Source organism: Leiobunum rupestre, chromosome 10 (genome assembly GCF_980474605.1).
Source record: "Leiobunum rupestre chromosome 10, qqLeiRupe1.1.hap1, whole genome shotgun sequence".
NCBI classification, from domain to species: Eukaryota; Metazoa; Arthropoda; class Arachnida; order Opiliones; family Sclerosomatidae; genus Leiobunum; species Leiobunum rupestre.
Window position 1 is genome coordinate 49,431,327 of NC_143393.1, and position 19,866 is coordinate 49,451,192.

The 19,866-nt window shown below is 34.0% G+C and overlaps 1 protein-coding gene across 3 annotated transcripts in view; it reads left to right on the forward strand.

Moving 5' to 3' along the window:
* LOC149926128 (ATP-dependent translocase ABCB1-like) overlaps positions 1-19,866 on the forward strand; it is a 69,306-nt gene that overhangs the window by 24,311 nt on the left and 25,129 nt on the right. For 2 of the 3 annotated variants that reach the window (XM_090159896.1, XM_090159898.1), the window contains exons 2-9: positions 3,644-3,888; positions 6,044-6,104; positions 7,850-8,037; positions 9,556-9,819; positions 10,641-10,812; positions 13,103-13,227; positions 13,933-14,119; positions 15,775-15,888. In XM_090159896.1, coding sequence (XP_090016022.1) covers positions 3,656-3,888; positions 6,044-6,104; positions 7,850-8,037; positions 9,556-9,819; positions 10,641-10,812; positions 13,103-13,227; positions 13,933-14,119; positions 15,775-15,888 — 1,344 coding nt within the window. In that variant the 5' untranslated portion in view covers positions 3,644-3,655. Of the gene's footprint in view, positions 1-2,596; positions 2,666-3,643; positions 3,889-6,043; positions 6,105-7,849; positions 8,038-9,555; positions 9,820-10,640; positions 10,813-13,102; positions 13,228-13,932; positions 14,120-15,774; positions 15,889-19,866 lie in introns of those variants that run through there. The other variant, XM_090159897.1, reaches the window with a different exon arrangement.

A 19,866-nucleotide genomic window follows, 5' to 3' on the forward strand; every position in this document is an offset into this window, starting at 1 on the left:
CTCTCCGTCGCAGTTTAAGCTAGGAACAACAAACACAGCACCCCACACAAGAGCCTCAGTCACACTTACACCTCGAAATCGCTTCAAAGCGCTTTGAATCGCTTTTTTATTGGTTTTCAACGCGTTCACACTTTCCAGAAACCGCTTCAAAGCGTTTCTAAGCTGTTTCGAGGTGTACACGTGAACGCGGCTAAGGAGAACGCAATCCGTCAAACGTCGTGCATTTTCTTGTGTACCGTTTCCAGGGTTAGACGCTTTAGCATCTGCTTCCGTCGGAAGGGGAAAATTCAGAAATTGTCTTCCCCCCGCCCGTAAAACCTTCAGTGTAAAGGTTCGGCCAATGAAAGTTGTACACAACACTGCGTTAGCGTGTTTAAATTCTAGCTGCGTTCTCCTTGTGTTTGTTGCTCGTAGGTTTAAGGAAGAACGCTTAGGAGTGCCTGTCAAAAGCGGGGAACGACTACTAGTTTCAGAGCTGTAAAGCCAGGAATAATTCGAAATATTTTAAACTAAAATCCCAGGGAACTCTTTCCAGGTGAAAATAGATTTCTCTGGGAGAAAGAAAATATTGGAAAAATAAATGTAAAATCACATTTCATTTTAAAATGTTGGAAGAATCCTTATCTTGAAGAGTGAAATACGACGAAGAATAGAAGAGTGTAAAAAAACTCTTCCGAAATCCTACAGCCTATGTATACCATTTTTAAGATGGGTAGTGTAAAAGGTGTTTTACCACTCTGGACCAGCTACTCCTCTAATTTTAATAATATATTAATACTCTCAAATTTAAATTTAAGCCTTCGATGTGTAACCAGTTGAGTCATTGAACAGTATACTCGAATAAATTCCACCCCACCACTCTCACTCCTGAGTGAGAGTGAATCTCCCAAAATCACTCGTGATTTTAAATTTTGTAAAGCTTGATAGTTCCGAAGCAAACAAGGGTGTACTAACGAAAATTTGACTACTACATGAACCCAGCGTGGAAAAATATGGAATCCCTTAATATTTTTTATTTTAATAGACGCTTAAATAAAACCTGTTCAGTGATTTGCCTAGAAGTAGTAATATTACAGAGAGCGCCAGGACTTGGTAAAAGTATTATATTATAATCGCGCGCTGATTAATATTTAAATATAAAAGGGTTCGTTCAATTTGACTTTAGCCTTACAAATAAAACTAACAGAAACACGCGACTATTTTATTCAGTGACTCGCGCATGCGCGTAGGGGAGGAGAGAAAAAGAGAGCGGCATTTATTGAAGCGCCAATTAGAGCTTTTTGAACGACTAAAGTAGAATATAAAAATTTTCATTTGTCCAAGTGGGCACCGATTTTCCAATTCTTCGACTTTTTAGTGGGGAGACTATTTAAAAAACGAAGCGCCTACCGTCTATCTTACAACTATCTTAACTGTGCTTATTTTAGTACGCCTTCCAACAAACCAAAGAATTATATCTTCATTCAAACATATGAGGCGTAGGAGGAAACTCAAACCCTGGGCAATTACATTAGTTCGTTAGCAAGACGAATGAACTGCTGGACGCGGCACATGATAGGCGACGGTGTACGATTATAGAAGCTTCTAAGCCAACGCCACGACCGGCGATAAGAGACAACTCTTTCCAATAAAATATATCATTTCTCTTTCGTAAGCCAAAATTATCAGTGACTGTAGCTAAATTAAAAGCTTTAAAAGTCGCTCGATGACTTAGGCCTAGGGTGGTGCCTTGGGTACTAGTCTAGCTGATTATTATTATTATTATTTTATTTATTATTAATTGAGTCAATATTGAGTTTCAAAACCGCTCCATGGCTGTATTGGACATATATCTTTAACCCTAACGATCGAAGAGTTAAATGATCCGGCAATAAAAAGGACATTACATGCAATCCATATCACAATTTGTATTTCGACGAAGCTTCAGATGTTCAATTTTTATTCTTAATTAAACTATTTATTTAAGCAAACTACTAATGACGTTATTATTTCATTTAATGATAAGTAAAAAATTTCAGCGGCCCTTGGCCAATAGTTGCTTTACAGTGTAGGTTATCCATCACCACCCAAACAATCAAATAGTTTGGAACACAATTGCGGAAAAATAGAAAATTATCGATCTAATCCAAGGACGGTAAAATCATCGAATTATGCCCAAATATGGAATAAAGTTATATTTTTGTCTGCAATTTTGACGCCATTCATCTTATCGAGGGTTTGTGTTTCTAACAAAGAAACTGATAATCGAAATCCTTCACTTATCACCTTTCCTTAAAAATGAAAGGCAGCGGGTTTTATAGTAGGAAACACGGCGCTCGCACGTTCCTAATTAATTATACTCTTACGCGAGTGAAGTTGGCTGTGACTACTTTTATCCAATGCTATTTTCCGCCGCGAATCTTTCCGCTTCAACTTACTACCATTGTACCAATTTCCGAAGCCTACTTTAAAGTTCATTCAGCGAAACCGGACCTAATCTTATCGCGATAACGGGTATATCGGCGCTTGATTACGAAACAAAGCTCGAGTGATACTTGGCATAGTGCTTTTACTTAACCTCAGCCTTAGTTCTCTATTTTCGTCTTCCGTTCATTCTCAAGAACTCTTTGAGGTGCCTTGTAGTAAAACATAAATTGCGTCTACAATCTAGCCATTCTTTGTCTCTGTGAGTATTGTGTAGCGCGTCTCACTTAAACAATTTGCGTAATTTAGTTTAGTTTGGTCCCTTAAAATATCTTTTGACTAAAATCATTCCGTAGAAAATTAAAATTGGTTTTACCTGTTTGGCGAAGATTTTTACCATTATGTCACTAGTTATTTATTATTAGCTATTAGTTTATTCTATTTCTTTATTATATTTCTACGACTTCACCATGGACGTATTTCCATCAGCTTGCGAGATAAAATCAGCATTTTAATTTTCGTAAAAAATCAAGCATTTTTTTGTCCAATATGAAGTCGTTGATGTCGTTGTAGGACTTCCAAATTTACATTGTTAATCCTGTTCTTCAGTGACATCTGAAATCTTTTAAAAATGATAATATTTTCTCACGAGTCTGAGAGAACAGTTCGCCGTGAGATCGTTGTTAAACAAAGAAATGGCCAATATACAAAATTCGGGGAACTGCCAAAGACGGTTTTTTTTTGGTTTTGGAAACGTTGCTTTAAGGGCCGCGGAATCGTTTGAAATTCACTAGTTACCCGCGCTAGTACCCGGAAATGGGGCTGGAAAATTCCCGAATATAATTGGTTTTATCCGGTACCACGCGGTACAGAAGACGAAGAGCTACTTGAAATTGTATTCAAATGATTATGTGGTTCTATGAAACCAATTACAAATCTACTAACTAGTAACATTTTAACCGATATCTGACAATCATGGGTTCAAAACAGGTTCCCAAGCTACAAATACAGGGTTTTACGGTTAGCTTTTCTGATAAACCAGGTCACACGAAAAAGATACAAGTGATTGGACGATACTATAGCAATGGTGAAAGGCGCGTTACTATTTCGTCCTCGTGCAAATTGATTTCTGTTCACGTCAATAGTACTATTTGCTGTAGCGCTAGCTAAAAGTGACGACAATAGCTTCGATGCAATATTTCCAGTTACCTTTAATTCTTGGATATTATTTCTTTTCTAGGTATCTTAAGCGATGTCCCACGACATTTCCTCAAACAGTATTAACGCCTCGGAAGCGGAACAAATCACGCAAGTGCCAAATCAAGAAAACGCGTCCAATCATGTGAAAGAGCAAACGTCTTCATCTGTACCGAACGGCAAGAATCGTGACACGACGAAATGGGCCGAAAAAGTGTACGCATTTCCTGATCTGGTGAACGACGCTTCGGTGCAAACTGTCGATGACACCGCCAAGAAGAAGGACGAGTGAGTGTTCCTTCTATCCATCGCGTTTAATATATCTTATAGAGACTAGGATCCTTCTCGGATCTAAATATTAACTGTGATATTGGGGTTTGTTTTGCACCCCTCGACTTTTATGACTTGCACTCGAGTCTAACGTCTGGTGCACCACTCTAGACGTAACACAAAACGAGGGCCCTAGGCCCGCGCCTCATATTCTGCCTACCAATGTATAATGACCAAATACACTGCCTAGAGATTGACATCAGCCGAAAATCGCAATAAACACGAATTTCCACACTTAATTTTTTCTTCGGATACGTATTTTGTTAAATCAGCGAGCACCTGTTAGGTGATTACGCGCGTTGGCCGGCGAAGAAAGGGCGTAGCTGACTAATGTCTTTTCTAACCTCTTGGTTCCGAGTATCTCCCTGTCCCAAAGTACATAAAGAAACACTTATACACAAAATTATATGATTTATTATTTCGTTTGTTTAACATACATTCAATATGATCTAATTAGGAGAATTTGAAAGAAATTTAGCATTAAAAAAATTGTGTCAATAAATTAGACATGGCAAGTTTTCAAGGTATGGGCTTTATCTGTTTGTCAGGAATTAGGTCAAGGACCTGACACCAAATTATTCGGTGCTCAATTGGTTCTTATCGGTAACTGAAATTATCAATATTTTTTGTTATCAAACATCTCCGTTCTGGCGATCGATAAAGAGGTGAAACATGGAAATCTCCTTAGACGTTTTAACAGGAGCTTCAAAATGCTTCCGACTATACCAATAACCCACTCGCATAGAGTACAAGGCCCTTTGGAAGTGCACGAAACAATAATCCTGATGGGCGATGGTGTTGTTTTTACATTTTTTAGAGTATTAACTTTTTTATCCAGATATTGTACATTACCTTTAGGCCAACTTGTTTATTTCACGCCTCGAAAACAAGACGTTGCGTACGAAAAGTGTTAACAAGTTTCGCTGATAGCCTTCCACTCTAAGTGAGTGTGTTACTCTATGGACTATACTGCTATTTTGTTATTAAAGAATGTATAAAGTGTTTTGTAAAATTATAGGGTGGTAATTATTTTCAAATCTTCATTTCGCATTCTTGTATAGGGAGCTAACAAAAAGGAATGACAAATTCATAAAAACTAGCTGAAATTTTGATAATGTTTTGATTCGCAATTTTGGCATATCGATTTGAAAATCAAGTCTACGAGGGGCTAGCCACTTCTTTAATTTCTGTACCCCGATTACAGTCAAAGCTACGAGCTTGTACACCGATTATGGTCAGCCCCTCGCAAGTCTAAGGAAATATTGTTGTTCTTCGGTTTTCTGCAGCTTAAAATTTCCTGTTGACGATTACTTTGGTTTTTTTTGTAATCCACGGTTTTTGATACTTTGAATCCGCTGAGTTCCGCTCAAAAGGGTATATAAACCTTATTTTTGATCAAATTAAGGGATTGATGTAATAAGTTTTTCATCCTTATGAAATTGTCCGTAACAAGAACCAATTTATGTATTTAGTTACTTTTCAAATTGTTTTGTACTGGTTTTTCCTGACATTAATTTTAATTAGCCTAGATGATTATTAGACTCATAAGTGTGCCAGAAATAACTTTTTCTCAATGAGACCTTGTTGCAAGGATACGACGTAATTGACGTCACTTCCCAGTCGATGACGGTTTTATCGTCATCAAAACTAGTTCTGGCGGGGATGGAAGGAAGTTAAAACCAGTTTTACGCGACGTTAGTCCGTATTTTTTTGGTGGCTGTGAAACAAGGTCTCATTTAATTTTTTAATACAGAGATGTTAAACAGAGGAACACTTATGAGTAATTATGTTACATATGTTAGAATGTATCCAATATCCTGCTATTTATGTTATAATTTTAAAAATGACTGTTAAATTAAACTTAAAGTTGAAGAAGGTAAATTAACGGTTAAATCGAACTTTTCCGTTTATGCAACCGATACTAGATGGCGTTATAAATTTATAAAAATGTAGGGAGCTACATTTGAGATGGAAGCTTAGGTAGAAGATCATGCTAGCTGGTCTGGGTGGTAGGCTTTTACGTTCTCCGTACTTTAAAACGTGCCTGATTGTTATAATTGACAACCGAGATATTTGAACCCTTATGAATTATATTTCCTCTTTATATTTCTAGTTCCAAAGATGAGAAGGAGAAAACTGAACCTGTAGTTCCTCCTGTTTCCTTCTTCAAATTGGTAAGAACTACAGAAATTATCTTCTTTTGGCTTTTGACATTTGTATTCTAGTTGAATCGCTTTACCTTAACTCTTATTCGTAGCTTGCTCGTGGGTGTGGCTTGTGTTCGCTGCCATGGTAACGCGTATAAGTCAGCCATGACATTAAGACGCACATGGTGGTCACGTGATTATTTCGCGGAATCGTGCGTCGTTTTGCCTCGTGATCTGTGACGTGAAATTAATGTCATGGCGGCCGTTTCAAGGCGGGTCTTAGTTATGACGAATGCTTACGACGCTACGAGCAAGCACACAATAGAAAATATAACATTATTGGCGGAGGTTGCCAGGTAGATTGAGTAGCCTCCAGGTAATTGGTGTTGGCTTCCAGTTTGCTCCTAGCTAAATATTATTTAAATAAATTGATATCAAATATTACGCAATACGTTTTAATAAACGATTTTTTTGAATCGATGTTTTATAAATTTTTTTTATAAATTAAGTATAATTTTGTAACGATATTGGTATATTGATTGTAATTTTTTTGATTTAAATCGCAATTTTAATCAAATTATTTTTGAAAAAAATCATTGATTTAAATCAATGTATTTATAAAAATTTAAAAAGTAGGTTCTCTAGCAATGTCAAGTCAGAGCAATCTAAATAAAATTTTGTTTTTAATGAGTAATTAAATTTAATTAAGGTTAATTAAATTTTGAGTTTTCATTACTCGGTGTTGGTCTATTTGATCGAAAAATATGTGATCGACAGTCGATCATTATACGTTGCAATTGATCGAAATTCCATTTGATAGAATCCCATTTGTCATTTGTTTCATAAGATCGAACCTTCAAATGATCGAATACTATTTGATCGAATTCAAAAGTATTTATAGTACCAGTTGGTATGTTTTTATTTTACCGAATGTCAATATGAAGTGCAGGAGGAATAATGATGGAATAATTCATTGCTTTAACTGTATTAAGCCACAAAGATGAAGATATTTTTAATTTATACACTATATGATGGAATTTTTTATGACATCGACGATAACGGCCCGTTGTTTTTGATATATATAAATAGGGTCAGGTTGATGTACGCGTGCCGTAGGCGCGTATGCACCGTTGTATACGAGGGGTCTGACCACGTTCACGGCCCTTCTATTGCTAAAAATTAGGTAGAGTTCGTTTTTTTAATAGGTCTTTCTATTAATTATGTCCGAGAGAATATTTTGTTTTCTACGTCACTGCGCTCAAGTTTTTTCTGTATATTATTTTTTGAATTTTTGTTGTTAAATTGTAAACAAATTAATTAATTTATTAAATTTGAATATGCATATTTCTGTTGTTACTATGGTTATTTTTCTTTAGTACAGTTTAAATAAATAAGTATTATTCATAGAGTCTACTGTATCTCATTCTGACTAGATGTTGCCTTTTCGATTTACTCCCAAAAAATAGTAGATTTACCCTACAGTAGCTTTCGATCAAATTTCGTTCGATCAAATGGAAATTCGATCAAATGGGACCCGTTCGATCATTTGGGAATCGATCAAATAGACTCAAACCCTGCGCTCAAATTATTAATATATTTGTCAAGAAAAAGAGACGTGTAAAATGTTCAATATCAAAATCAGTAAGAAAAGCAAATTTTCTTTAATCGATGTATTTGGTTTCGGAACTAAGGCAGCGAATAGCTGACAAATGCAATGATTTTAAAAATCATTCGGTACCCCTCAATTTTATTTCACCGTTTTTTGCGTCCAGTTTCGTTTCAGCTCCTGCCTGGATAAAATTTTAATCCTGTTTGGTACTCTGAGTTCCACCGCCTCTGGCGCCAGCATGCCTCTAATCATCATTTTCCTCGGACAAATGCTGGATAGTTTCGTACAAAACGATTTCGAGGCGATTAACAAAATTTGTAACATTACAAACAACGGCTCAGTATCACCAGAGTTAGTATTGTAACTTTTATTTTCCTAAATCCATTTCCTTTTCGTCTACCGAGGCTAGAAATCATCGAAAAATGGGAAGACAGCGCTTGGAATCACAATGTGTTTTAAAGCTACAGGGTAATTAAGGAAAAGCCGGTTAAGCTAAGAATGGGCCTAAAAAGTCCGGGTGACTTAAGGGGGAAGAATACAGTAAAAGCCTCTTTTTCGTTCAAGCTGAACGTTTCTGTTTTAACAATTACATAATTGAATTATATTTTTATTATTAGGCTAAACCTTCCTCTAGTGCTTAAAATAATTTTGATAATTCGAATATTAATAGTTAACGAGATATAAGGTCTTAAAGGGTAGTTTGTGAGCTTGCCCAACTTGTTTAGCTCCGGGGGTCCGAATTGAAACGTAATAACTTAATTACTTTTAAGTTTAAAATTGTCAAACTTATTTTAAACACTAACCAAGTGGCTGTTCTACATTTAAATATTAATTTTGTATGTTAAAATACAAAATTAAGAGTTCAGCTTGAAATAGCGCGAAAGTAGACAATAGCCACTGTAGTCTTCCCCCTCAAGAATTTCTTTAAAGTCGGGGAAATTCAGGGAATTAAATTTAATCTTCACACCTTTTGAAGGTTATTTTACTATAGATCTATGACAATTTGTGATTAATATTAATATTTAGTTTAATATTTAATATTAACGTTTCAATAACCCTTGTACTGATATATAGGTTGATTAAATTTGATCAACTTCTGATAAAAGTAAAATATGATGTTAAATTGTCTTTTTTTGGCTTTAAAAGTCTGAGAAATCTGTTAAACGTAAAGGGGAAACCGGGAATAGTCAGGGAATTTGAATCTGAAAATATTCTGGGAACCCTGAACTAGTACCAATTTTTACGAGTGACTACCCCTTGGTCTTTTCAAGGATCCTATATGTTAAAAGGTTAGGTAGCCCTCCGGCCCGCCCGTGTTTTCAAAACGCCGGCAGCGCCGACGATATTAAGAGAGCCTCTAAACGTGGGACGTCTTGTTTCTATTCCCTCAAGGACACATTTTGGTGGTGCTTCCTCCATGTTTTGTCCTTGACGGAATCTCAAGACGGATTCTCTATCGCGCATGACCCACCGACGGCGCTGCCATTTTTCGTCCCTCGCCTCATATCCTTTTAACATATAGGCTCCATGGTCTTTTACGCTAGATGGCGCCAGTTTAAATTTATTGGCGGGAAATGCAAATTATTACATATTTCTTAGTTCTAAGATTATAAACAACTGCTGAACTAATCTAAAGAACGAAATAAAAATGGGGCCTTACGCAGTTTTTGCTTCTAGTTGTTGGAAAGGGCTTCAACCTAGGTGTGATTTCCGGAAGTTATTTTAAACGAGAGTTACTTTAATGGGCGTGCATCCTAAATGTTTGCTTACCTCCTTTGACTCGGTAAAAGCGCTCAATCAAAAATAAAGCCCCACGAGTTTAACACTTTTATCTTTCTAACCAAATATTTCATTTGTGCATTTGAAAAGGCTCACAACCGTAACGACCACTATTCCGGATCCTACAATCTTGGTAAACGAGTTCCTAGCCAAATGCGCCGAATTCGCGGCGAGGATGTCCATCGTGGGAGCCGCCTGTTTCGTCCTCAACTACATCACCGTCTTCACGCTCAGCTGGTCAGCCGAGAACCAAGCGCTAAAAATCCGCGAGAGGTTCCTGCAAGCTGTCCTCAGGCAGGACATTGGCTGGTACGACACCAACGAAACGGGAGACTTCGCCAGTAGGATCACGGCGTAAGATATGACACTTTGATTTTTTTTGGTAATAAGGGTTGCCACAGGTCAGGGAATTTGAAAATAGGTCTCAAGCGTCAGTGAGAGTTCCATGAATTTTACAAACGAGTAAAAAGTGGAATTTCAACGTTACGATAAAATGTTTTTTTTTAACTAAAACGTAACTTGAAGAGTCACATTTACACTGAAATATAAATTGAAGTAGATTCATCTAAAGAAGATACTTTTGACTTAGTTATACAAAGTTAGCGACTTGCGCAAAATTAATCTAAAGAAGTTAATTTTGACTACAAATTTGTCTTGTGCGCAAAATTTTATTTAAAATTAAATTACAATACCCGACTACTTTTGGTAGAACAGCCTACCACCATCAGGGTCTAACCGTAATATGACGGAATAATCAACTTGTAACAAAGGAAACAATGTCAACCAATTTCCATATCCTTTTTCTATAATATTATTTTTATTGGGGGTGTGAAATTTTCACTCTACCCGGGGGCAATTTTTTCTAGCTATGGCCCTGACCAGTAATTCATACCTCTACTTGGAATGCTTATCGCGGCAGATTTTAGTCTCGATGTGGTCGACTGTTTTTTGACCTCACTATGTTAACTGAACAAACAACTACGTGAGAGGGGAGCGCGCGCAGAGGGGATTTTTTCTCTCGTAGGCGGGGCCAAAGCCGTCAGTGACCTTATCATACGCGAAATGGCAGGATAAGCATTCCAAGTAGAGGTATGGACTCCTGCCACGCGTTATTGATTTTTCTGATGCGTTGCGCGGGTCGTATTTGTGTGTTTGATAAGTTTATATTTTGACAGAGATCTTCAAAAGATTCAAGACGGAATTGGAGATAAAGTTGGAATCTGTATATACTTCTTTTCAACAACCATCATCAGTGTTGGCGTCGCGTTTTACTGGGGCTGGAAACTAACTCTCGTTATTTTGTCCGCTATGCCTGTGATGATCATCTCCACCAGCATTATTGCTATGGTATTACAAATATCATTCTTTTTTTTAAACGTATTATCAGAAATATACAGGGTGAGTTAAGAAGTATGCCTGTGTTTCCCATTTTCCTACGATGAGTTAAAAGAGCGCCACAGAGCTTCAAAATGTGTCCTACTAGCCCCTGGAATTAGGCCGCAGCCAGCGCAGGGAAATTCGAACATTAAGGTTTGGGTTCGTGTGATCGGTAAAAAAGGACTTTAACAAATAGAGGTAACCAGCGTAAAAAAAGTAAACTTAAAAGTTAAACAGTATTTAAAGTCCCTGCTGCTTGGTTTTGCGCTTGTTGCAGCCTACTTCTAGGGGCTAGTAGGCCACACTTTGAAGTTCTCTGGCGCTCTTTTACTCATCGTAGGAAAATGAAAAAAAAAAACAGGCACACTTCTCAACTCACCCCCTACAACTCCTTAAAATTTTGTATAACCTTTTGAAACACCCTGTATAAGAACCAATTTACGAGAGAAGTCAATATTGCTAATGCGATTAGCAGGCTCATTTTTCAAACTGCTTTTCGGAAGATAAATAAATTAAACATCCCTACAAGTTTAACGATAAGACTATCAAGGTTCCCTAAGTTTGAATTGTGCATAAAGGCGCGTGTATGCAGCTACCTGGCGTAGAAAAAGAGCAAATTCTGCCAACCCCCTTCGCCCCTATCATCTAAACTACCTCTCTCCATCCGGTAGCATGAAATAGGGGATTTGTGCATAAGTTTCAATTTTTCACCACCAGGTGGATTCATGAAGCCCGTTTGGCCAGTCATTTGTCTAACTTTAAAATCCCATTCGTTTCAGACTCAGGGGGCCTTGATAGTCTTATGTTTTAACTGATACATTTTGCATCGTTAGTCGGAGTAAGTTTTGAGCCCGTGAAGGTACATATTTAGTTTTTCCCTGCTACTTGAGTATTTCTCGAATAGTGATATAAATGTGACCATTAGTTTATAATATATTTTAAAGCAACTGTCGGCTCTATCATTGCCACCTGTATTTTGAAAAGGCCCCTGTTATAAGAGATGGCCATGAATCTATCCGAATCTTCGAAAAAAATGACTTTCGTGGAGAGCGTGGAGCCATCTATTAATGGGAACGGAAGCTAAAATTCAAAATAGCGAAACAATAACGTCGTCAGAGAGCCATTATAGAGTATTATATTTAGACCACTTTTACTCTGCTTAGTGAACTTTAACCTAAATTATATATCCCATATAAAATATATTGTAAGCAATTACTATAATTGAAGTTATTGATAAATTTACTAACGAGCCAATCAACGCGAAGCATACTTTCCGCCTTTTGGGTCAAAATGTAGCTTCAGCATCTTGTTTTGATTTCGACGCTAGCGACATCTGTTGAAAAAAGAGCTACTTCACCTAAAGCCGACACTTGCTTTAAAGTAATAAACTGCATGTAGTTGGAAAAATACGCATTTGGAAATAAAAAATGTTCTTGATTCAAAGAATCTGTAGAGGGACCTACCAGTATGTCTCGAAAAAGCGTGTATTTTTAAGCAGAAAGCAGAAAGGACAGCATATTTTAATTCAATTCGGAGAGACTATAGGCGGGCTTATTTAGTGTTAGGAGGTTGGAAGCCGTCCACCTGGAATACAGTTTATTGTTCTTCAGTGAATTGAATGACAATTCAGAGAAAACAAATTAAGTTTGATTAAGATTATAGGGAGTAGAAACGAAAATAAAAATGTACTTCCTTTAACCGAATCCCGCTTGAAGGATTAGAAAATCGTTGATCTGCCGTAAAATTAAACATTATATTCTCTTTCAATCAAATTTAGTTTGCCCGGGAAAAGGGGCAGTTTAAAATACGATAAAATCATTCAAAATAAGATATTTTTAAATCTATTTTATTAAAAATAAATAAATACAAACATCAAACTAGTCCCCTTCAGTTAAGTGGTATAATTGGAAATATTGTGCCTCAAATACAAAAAAAAGGAAATGAGACCCAATAATTTGAATTATTGTGCCTGAAATACAAAATGAGGAAATGAGACCCAATAATTTGAAATATTGTGCCTCAAATACAAAATGAGGAAATGAGACCCAATAATTTGAATTATTGTGCCTCAAATACAAAATGAGGAAATGAGGCCCTTCAATATTTACGCCACGGGCATCTCAGTAGTCATGGCGTATGGCTGAGCTTGTGGGCCTAGATAAAAAACCGATCCCCAATGTACCGCGTGGGATGCACTGTTTCGGAAATGTTTCGAAGAATGTACATTCTACTTTCACTCAGGATAACTGTGTTTTTGTAGATTCAATCGAAAGTGGCGGGCGATGAGCTGTCGGCTTATGGAAAAGCAGGTGCAGTCGCCGAAGAAGTGATTTCGTCCATAAGAACGGTGGTTTCTTTCGGCGGGGAAAAGAAAGAAATTACCAGGTAATGCCGAATCGCCAAGAGTTTAAACTATAAACCTGAATATTAATTTTCGTGGTATGAATAGTGTATCGAAAGGTTTACAAGCGGTCGTAGAAATTATCTTATCCCTTTTAATTTAATGATTGAATAATTAAAATTAACCGGACAAAACTACCCACGCGAACACGCAGGAAGCCGTTGAAATAACAAATTCTAGATTCGTTGCTGAACCAGTACTTGGCAGACGACTGTTTCTAAAATTAATAATCAGCTAGGCTAATACCCAAGGCATAACCTTAGGCCTAAGTCATCAAGCGACTTTTAAAGCCATTAATTCAGGTGGCCGGGTTACATTGCGTAGGAGGGTGGTGGCAAGCCCTTTATGCCACGCGAGCCAACAGCTCCCTACACTAACTATTGCCGTTAACCTCAACAAGTTTTTATGGAAGGGGAAAACCCCTTAAACCAGTGGGGAGAGAACTTGCAAACTCAACGCGGAAGGAGTTGTTCCTAGTTTCCAGCCAGCGCCACCAGCTGGGATCGAACCCGACTTCTCTCGCTGCGAGGCGAAAGTGCTAACCACTCCGCCACCCCACTTAATTATTAGCAGACTTGTAATTAAATAGTTCAGTAATGCAGCTAGGGATGGTGCCACGTTTGCTAATCCCGATGGGGGTTGGGTATCGTCTTATTAGAGTGGATAAAAATGACTTGGATTTTTTTCAGATACGAAAAGGAATTGATATCGGCGAAAAAGAATGGCATCCGAAGAGGCATGTTGACGAGCATCGGAATGGCGACCTTTTGGTTTTGTATCTACGCCAGCTACTCGCTCGCCTTCTGGTACGGCACCAAACTCGTCCTGGATACCAGATGCTCAAGTCAAGAGTATTCTTCGGGAAAGATGATTGTGGTGAGTAATTACTACGATACCTTCATGGTGGCGACTGTGTTCGATGCCGTTATCAAATCGACTTTGGCTGAGAAAGCCTTGGTTTTTTAAAAATCGTGCCACAATTTTGTTCATTTATAAACAATAAAACACTTTCGTGTTACCAACATTGCGGTAAATTGTATTCTGTAAAGATATAACATAATAAACTAAGCTTTATGATATAGTTTCCGAAGGAGCTTGAAATAGCCGAAAAGCTGAGCTTCTCCGAATGCCTTTCGGTTGAAAATCTTGTAGACTAAATTCGGTGAATCACGCGAGTTTTAGTTTTCAATGGCCTTCGGAAACATAGCTTTATTAAAGAGCAGATCATCTTGTCAAGTTGACGGGAAAAAAAACTTTGTAATTTCATCTTCGTTTATTTCAAATTCGAACTGTTAAGACCTTACGTTTGACCCCAAAAGGAACCATTATTGACATTGATTATGACCAAATTTGTTCCTAGAATTGCACTGACTGGCTTCGTGTCAAATTACCCCTCAGTTGAACTTGTTTATATGGTTTTAATGTAAAAGATTTCAAGCGTTAGTGGTGTTTAGTATTTATTCCCACGCCACCGAAAACGTTTAAATTGGTGCTATATAGTATATATGGATCCGATTAAATGAAATGTCTAAAGTACTTCGCCCTTAATGGTGGTTATTTTTTAAGCAATTTATGAAAGTTCAGGAAATCTAAACGAATTATAATCTCCAGTGCTTTGGTTTCAGTGGCGTAGCTAAAGGGAGGGGGTGGTCCGCCCCTTTTGGGCGTGATTTGGGGGTGATACCCGACCGTGAAAAAAATTAAAACTTACACAGACTAGAGACTAGTAAGTAGCACACCATGATATCCGACTCGGGTGTCACCCATGCTAGCTACGCCACTGCGTATTTTCTTAGTACTTTTCCGACACGTGAATAGGCGATAGCATAAATTATTTCGTTCTTAGCTAACTTCCCTGAAATTCGTCATAGCACTGCCAACGTCTATAACGCGCTTCCGCGATCGGGGTTGGCCGTGTTCAAAACATAGGGGCGGCTTCACTAAGCCAAGAATAAAAACGTGTTCTAGTCTGAGTCTTTCATTTTTTAACAATTTTCTTGTCACAATTATCACAATAATAATACTTATGTCCGAGTAGTCGTTAAATTAATTTTTTTCTTTTAAAAAAGTATAAATATTTAAAAACATAACTTACCATAAAATTAAAGATTTATTTAATGGAGCTGGAACTTTAAAGCAATTTTATAACCACATAACTATTTTTAAAGAAATTTTACCCATTATACCTTGCAATTTATGCTATCGCCTATTAACTAGCTTTAAAGGTGCAGTGGCGTAGCTGAGAACTCAAAGCCCCCCCCGCAAAAATCTCCATGAGGCCCCCCCTTTTTAATTTTTTTATGGTTTGCGGCCCCCCCCCCCCGAAGCTTGAGGCACCGCTGGCCCTGCGGACCATCAGCTACGCCACTGTATATGTGACATAATCAATCATAAGTATGTCTTTGTATCTCTAAAGCAACTATTCACTATAAATACTTGTTTCAGGCAGAAAAGGTTAAGAAAAAGTCCTTTCCCAGTATTTTTGAAAAATCATGTATTTGTTTAGACTGATAAAATTTGAAATGTTTCAGATATTCTTCAACGTGTTGACTGGCGCCATGTTTGTGGGTCAAACCGCCCCTTACATGGAGGCTTTCAGCACCGCCAGAGGAGCAGCCAGGAAAGTGTTCGACATTATTGATAGGGTTAGTAAAACTAAATTTAATATTAAAAATAATAATCAGCTAGGCTAATACCCAAGGCACCACCTTAGGCCTAAGTCATCAAGCTACTTTTAAAGCCATTAATTCAGGTGGCCGGGTTACAAAGCGCAGGAGCGTGGTGGCAAGCCCTTCTTGCCACGCGAGCCAACAGCTCCCTACTATTACCGTTATACTCAAATTTTTAGGGAACGGGAAACCGAAGAGCTAGGGGAAAACCCCTTAAACCAGTGGGGAGAGAACTTAGTATGTCCGCTATAACCTTCAGCTACTAGATAATTTTGTAAAGTCCTAGTCATAAATTTTATCTTTAACATTCTTTTAAATTATTAAATTTAATTTATAAATTTTATATAATACATAATATTTTAAATTTTATCGAACATGCAATTTTAACATTTATATTTTAAATTTTATCGAACATGAAATTTTTACATTCATATTTTAAATTTTATCGAATATGCAATTACAACATTTATATTCTTAAATTTTATCGAACATGCAATTTTTAAATTCATATTTTAAATTTTATCGAACATGCAATTACAACATTTATATTCTTAAATTTTATCGAACATGCAATTTTTACATTCATATTTTAAATTTTATCGAACATGCAATTACAACATTTATATTCTTAAATTTTATCGAACATGCAATTTTTACATTCATATTTTAAATTTTATCGAACATGCAATTTTTACATTTATATTTTAAATTTGATCGAACATGCAATTTTTACATTCATATTTTAAATTTTATCGAATATGCAATTACAACATTTATATTCTTAAATTTTATCGAACATGCAATTTTAACATTTATATTTTAAATTTTATCGAACATGAAATTTTTACATTCATATTTTAAATTTTATCGAATATGCAATTACAACATTTATATTCTTAAATTTTATCGAACATGCAATTTTTACATTCATATTTTAAATTTTATCGAACATGCAATTACAACATTTATATTCTTAAATTTAATCGAACATGCAATTTTTACATTCATATTTTAAATTTTATCGAACATGCAATTACAACATTTATATTCTTAAATTTTATCGAACATGCAATTTTTACATTCATATTTTAAATTTTATCGAATATGCAATTACAACATTTATATTCTTAAATTTTATCGAACATGCAATTTTAACATTTATATTTTAAATTTTATCGAACATGAAATTTTTACATTCATATTTTAAATTTTATCGAATATGCAATTACAACATTTATATTCTTAAATTTTATCGAACATGCAATTTTTACATTCATATTTTAAATTTTATCGAACATGCAATTACAACATTTATATTCTTAAATTTAATCGAACATGCAATTTTTACATTCATATTTTAAATTTTATCGAACATGCAATTACAACATTTATATTCTTAAATTTTATCGAACATGCAATTTTTACATTCATATTTTAAATTTTATCGAACATGCAATTTTTACATTTATATTTTAAATTTGATCGAACATGCAATTTTTACATTCATATTTTAAATTTTATCGAATATGCAATTACAACATTTATATTCTTAAATTTTATCGAACATGCAATTTTTACATTCATATTTTAAATTTTATCGAACATGCAATTACAACATTTATATTCTTAAATTTTATCGAACATGCAATTTTTACATTCATATTTTAAATTTTATCGAACATGCAATTTTTACATTCATATTTTAAATTTTATCGAATATGCAATTACAACATTTATATTCTTAAATTTTATCGAACATGCAATTTTAACATTTATATTTTAAATTTTATCGAACATGAAATTTTTACATTCATATTTTAAATTTTATCGAATATGCAATTACAACATTTATATTCTTAAATTTTATCGAACATGCAATTTTTACATTCATATTTTAAATTTTATCGAACATGCAATTACAACATTTATATTCTTAAATTTAATCGAACATGCAATTTTTACATTCATATTTTAAATTTTATCGAACATGCAATTTTTACATTTATATTTTAAATTTGATCGAACATGCAATTTTTACATTCATATTTTAAATTTTATCGAATATGCAATTACAACATTTATATTCTTAAATTTTATCGAACATGCAATTTTTACATTCATATTTTAAATTTTATCGAACATGCAATTACAACATTTATATTCTTAAATTTTATCGAACATGCAATTTTTACATTCATATTTTAAATTTTATCGAACATGCAATTTTTACATTCATATTTTAAATTTGACCGAACATGCAATTTTTACATTCATATTTTAAATTTTATCGAACATGCAATTTTAACATTCATATTTTAAATTTTATCGAACATGCAATTTTTACATTCATATTTTAAATTTTATTGAACATGCAATTTTTACATTAATATTTTAAATTTTATCGAACATGCAATTTTTACATTCATATTTTAAATTTTATCGAACATGCAATTTTTACATTCATATTTTACATTTTATCGAAGATGCAATTTTTACATTCATATTTTAAATTTTATCGAACATGCAATTTTTACATTCATATTTTAAATTTTATCGAACATGCAATTTTTACATTCATATTTTAAATATGATCGAACATGCAATTTTTACATTCATATTTTAAATTTTATCGAACATGCAATTTTAACATTCATATTTTAAATTTTATCGAACATGCAATTTTTACATTCATATTTTAAATTTTATCGAACATGCAATTTTTACATTCATATTTTACATTTTATCGAAGATGCAATTTTTACATTCATATTTTAAATTATATCGAACATGCAATTTTAACATTCATATTTTAAATTTTATCGAACATGCAATTTTAACATTCATATTTTAAATTTTATCGAACATGCAATTTTAACATTCATATTTTAAATTTTATCGAACATGCAATTACAACATTTATATTCTTAAATTTTATCGAACATGCAATTTTTACATTCATATTTTAAATTTTATCGAACATGCAATTTTTACATTTATATTTTAAATTTGATCGAACATGCAATTTTTACATTCATATTTTAAATTTTATCGAATATGCAATTACAACATTTATATTCTTAAATTTTATCGAACATGCAATTTTTACATTCATATTTTAAATTTTATCGAACATGCAATTACAACATTTATATTCTTAAATTTTATCGAACATGCAATTTTAACATTTATATTTTAAATTTTATCGAACATGCAATTACAACATTTATATTCTTAAATTTTATCGAACATGCAATTTTTACATTCATATTTTAAATTTTATCGAACATGCAATTTTTACATTTATATTTTAAATTTGATCGAACATGCAATTTTTACATTCATATTTTAAATTTTATCGAATATGCAATTACAACATTTATATTCTTAAATTTTATCGAACATGCAATTTTAACATTTATATTTTAAATTTTATCGAACATGAAATTTTTACATTCATATTTTAAATTTTATCGAATATGCAATTACAACATTTATATTCTTAAATTTTATCGAACATGCAATTTTTACATTCATATTTTAAATTTTATCGAACATGCAATTACAACATTTATATTCTTAAATTTTATCGAACATGCAATTTTTACATTCATATTTTAAATTTTATCGAACATGCAATTACAACATTTATATTCTTAAATTTGATCGAACATGCAATTTTTACATTCATATTTTAAATTTTATCGAATATGCAATTACAACATTTATATTCTTAAATTTTATCGAACATACAATTTTTACATTCATATTTTAAATTTTATCGAACATGCAATTACAACATTTATATTCTTAAATTTTATCGAACATGCAATTTTTACATTCATATTTTAAATTTTATCGAACATGCAATTTTTACATTCATATTTTAAATTTGACCGAACATGCAATTTTTACATTCATATTTTAAATTTTATCGAACATGCAATTTTAACATTC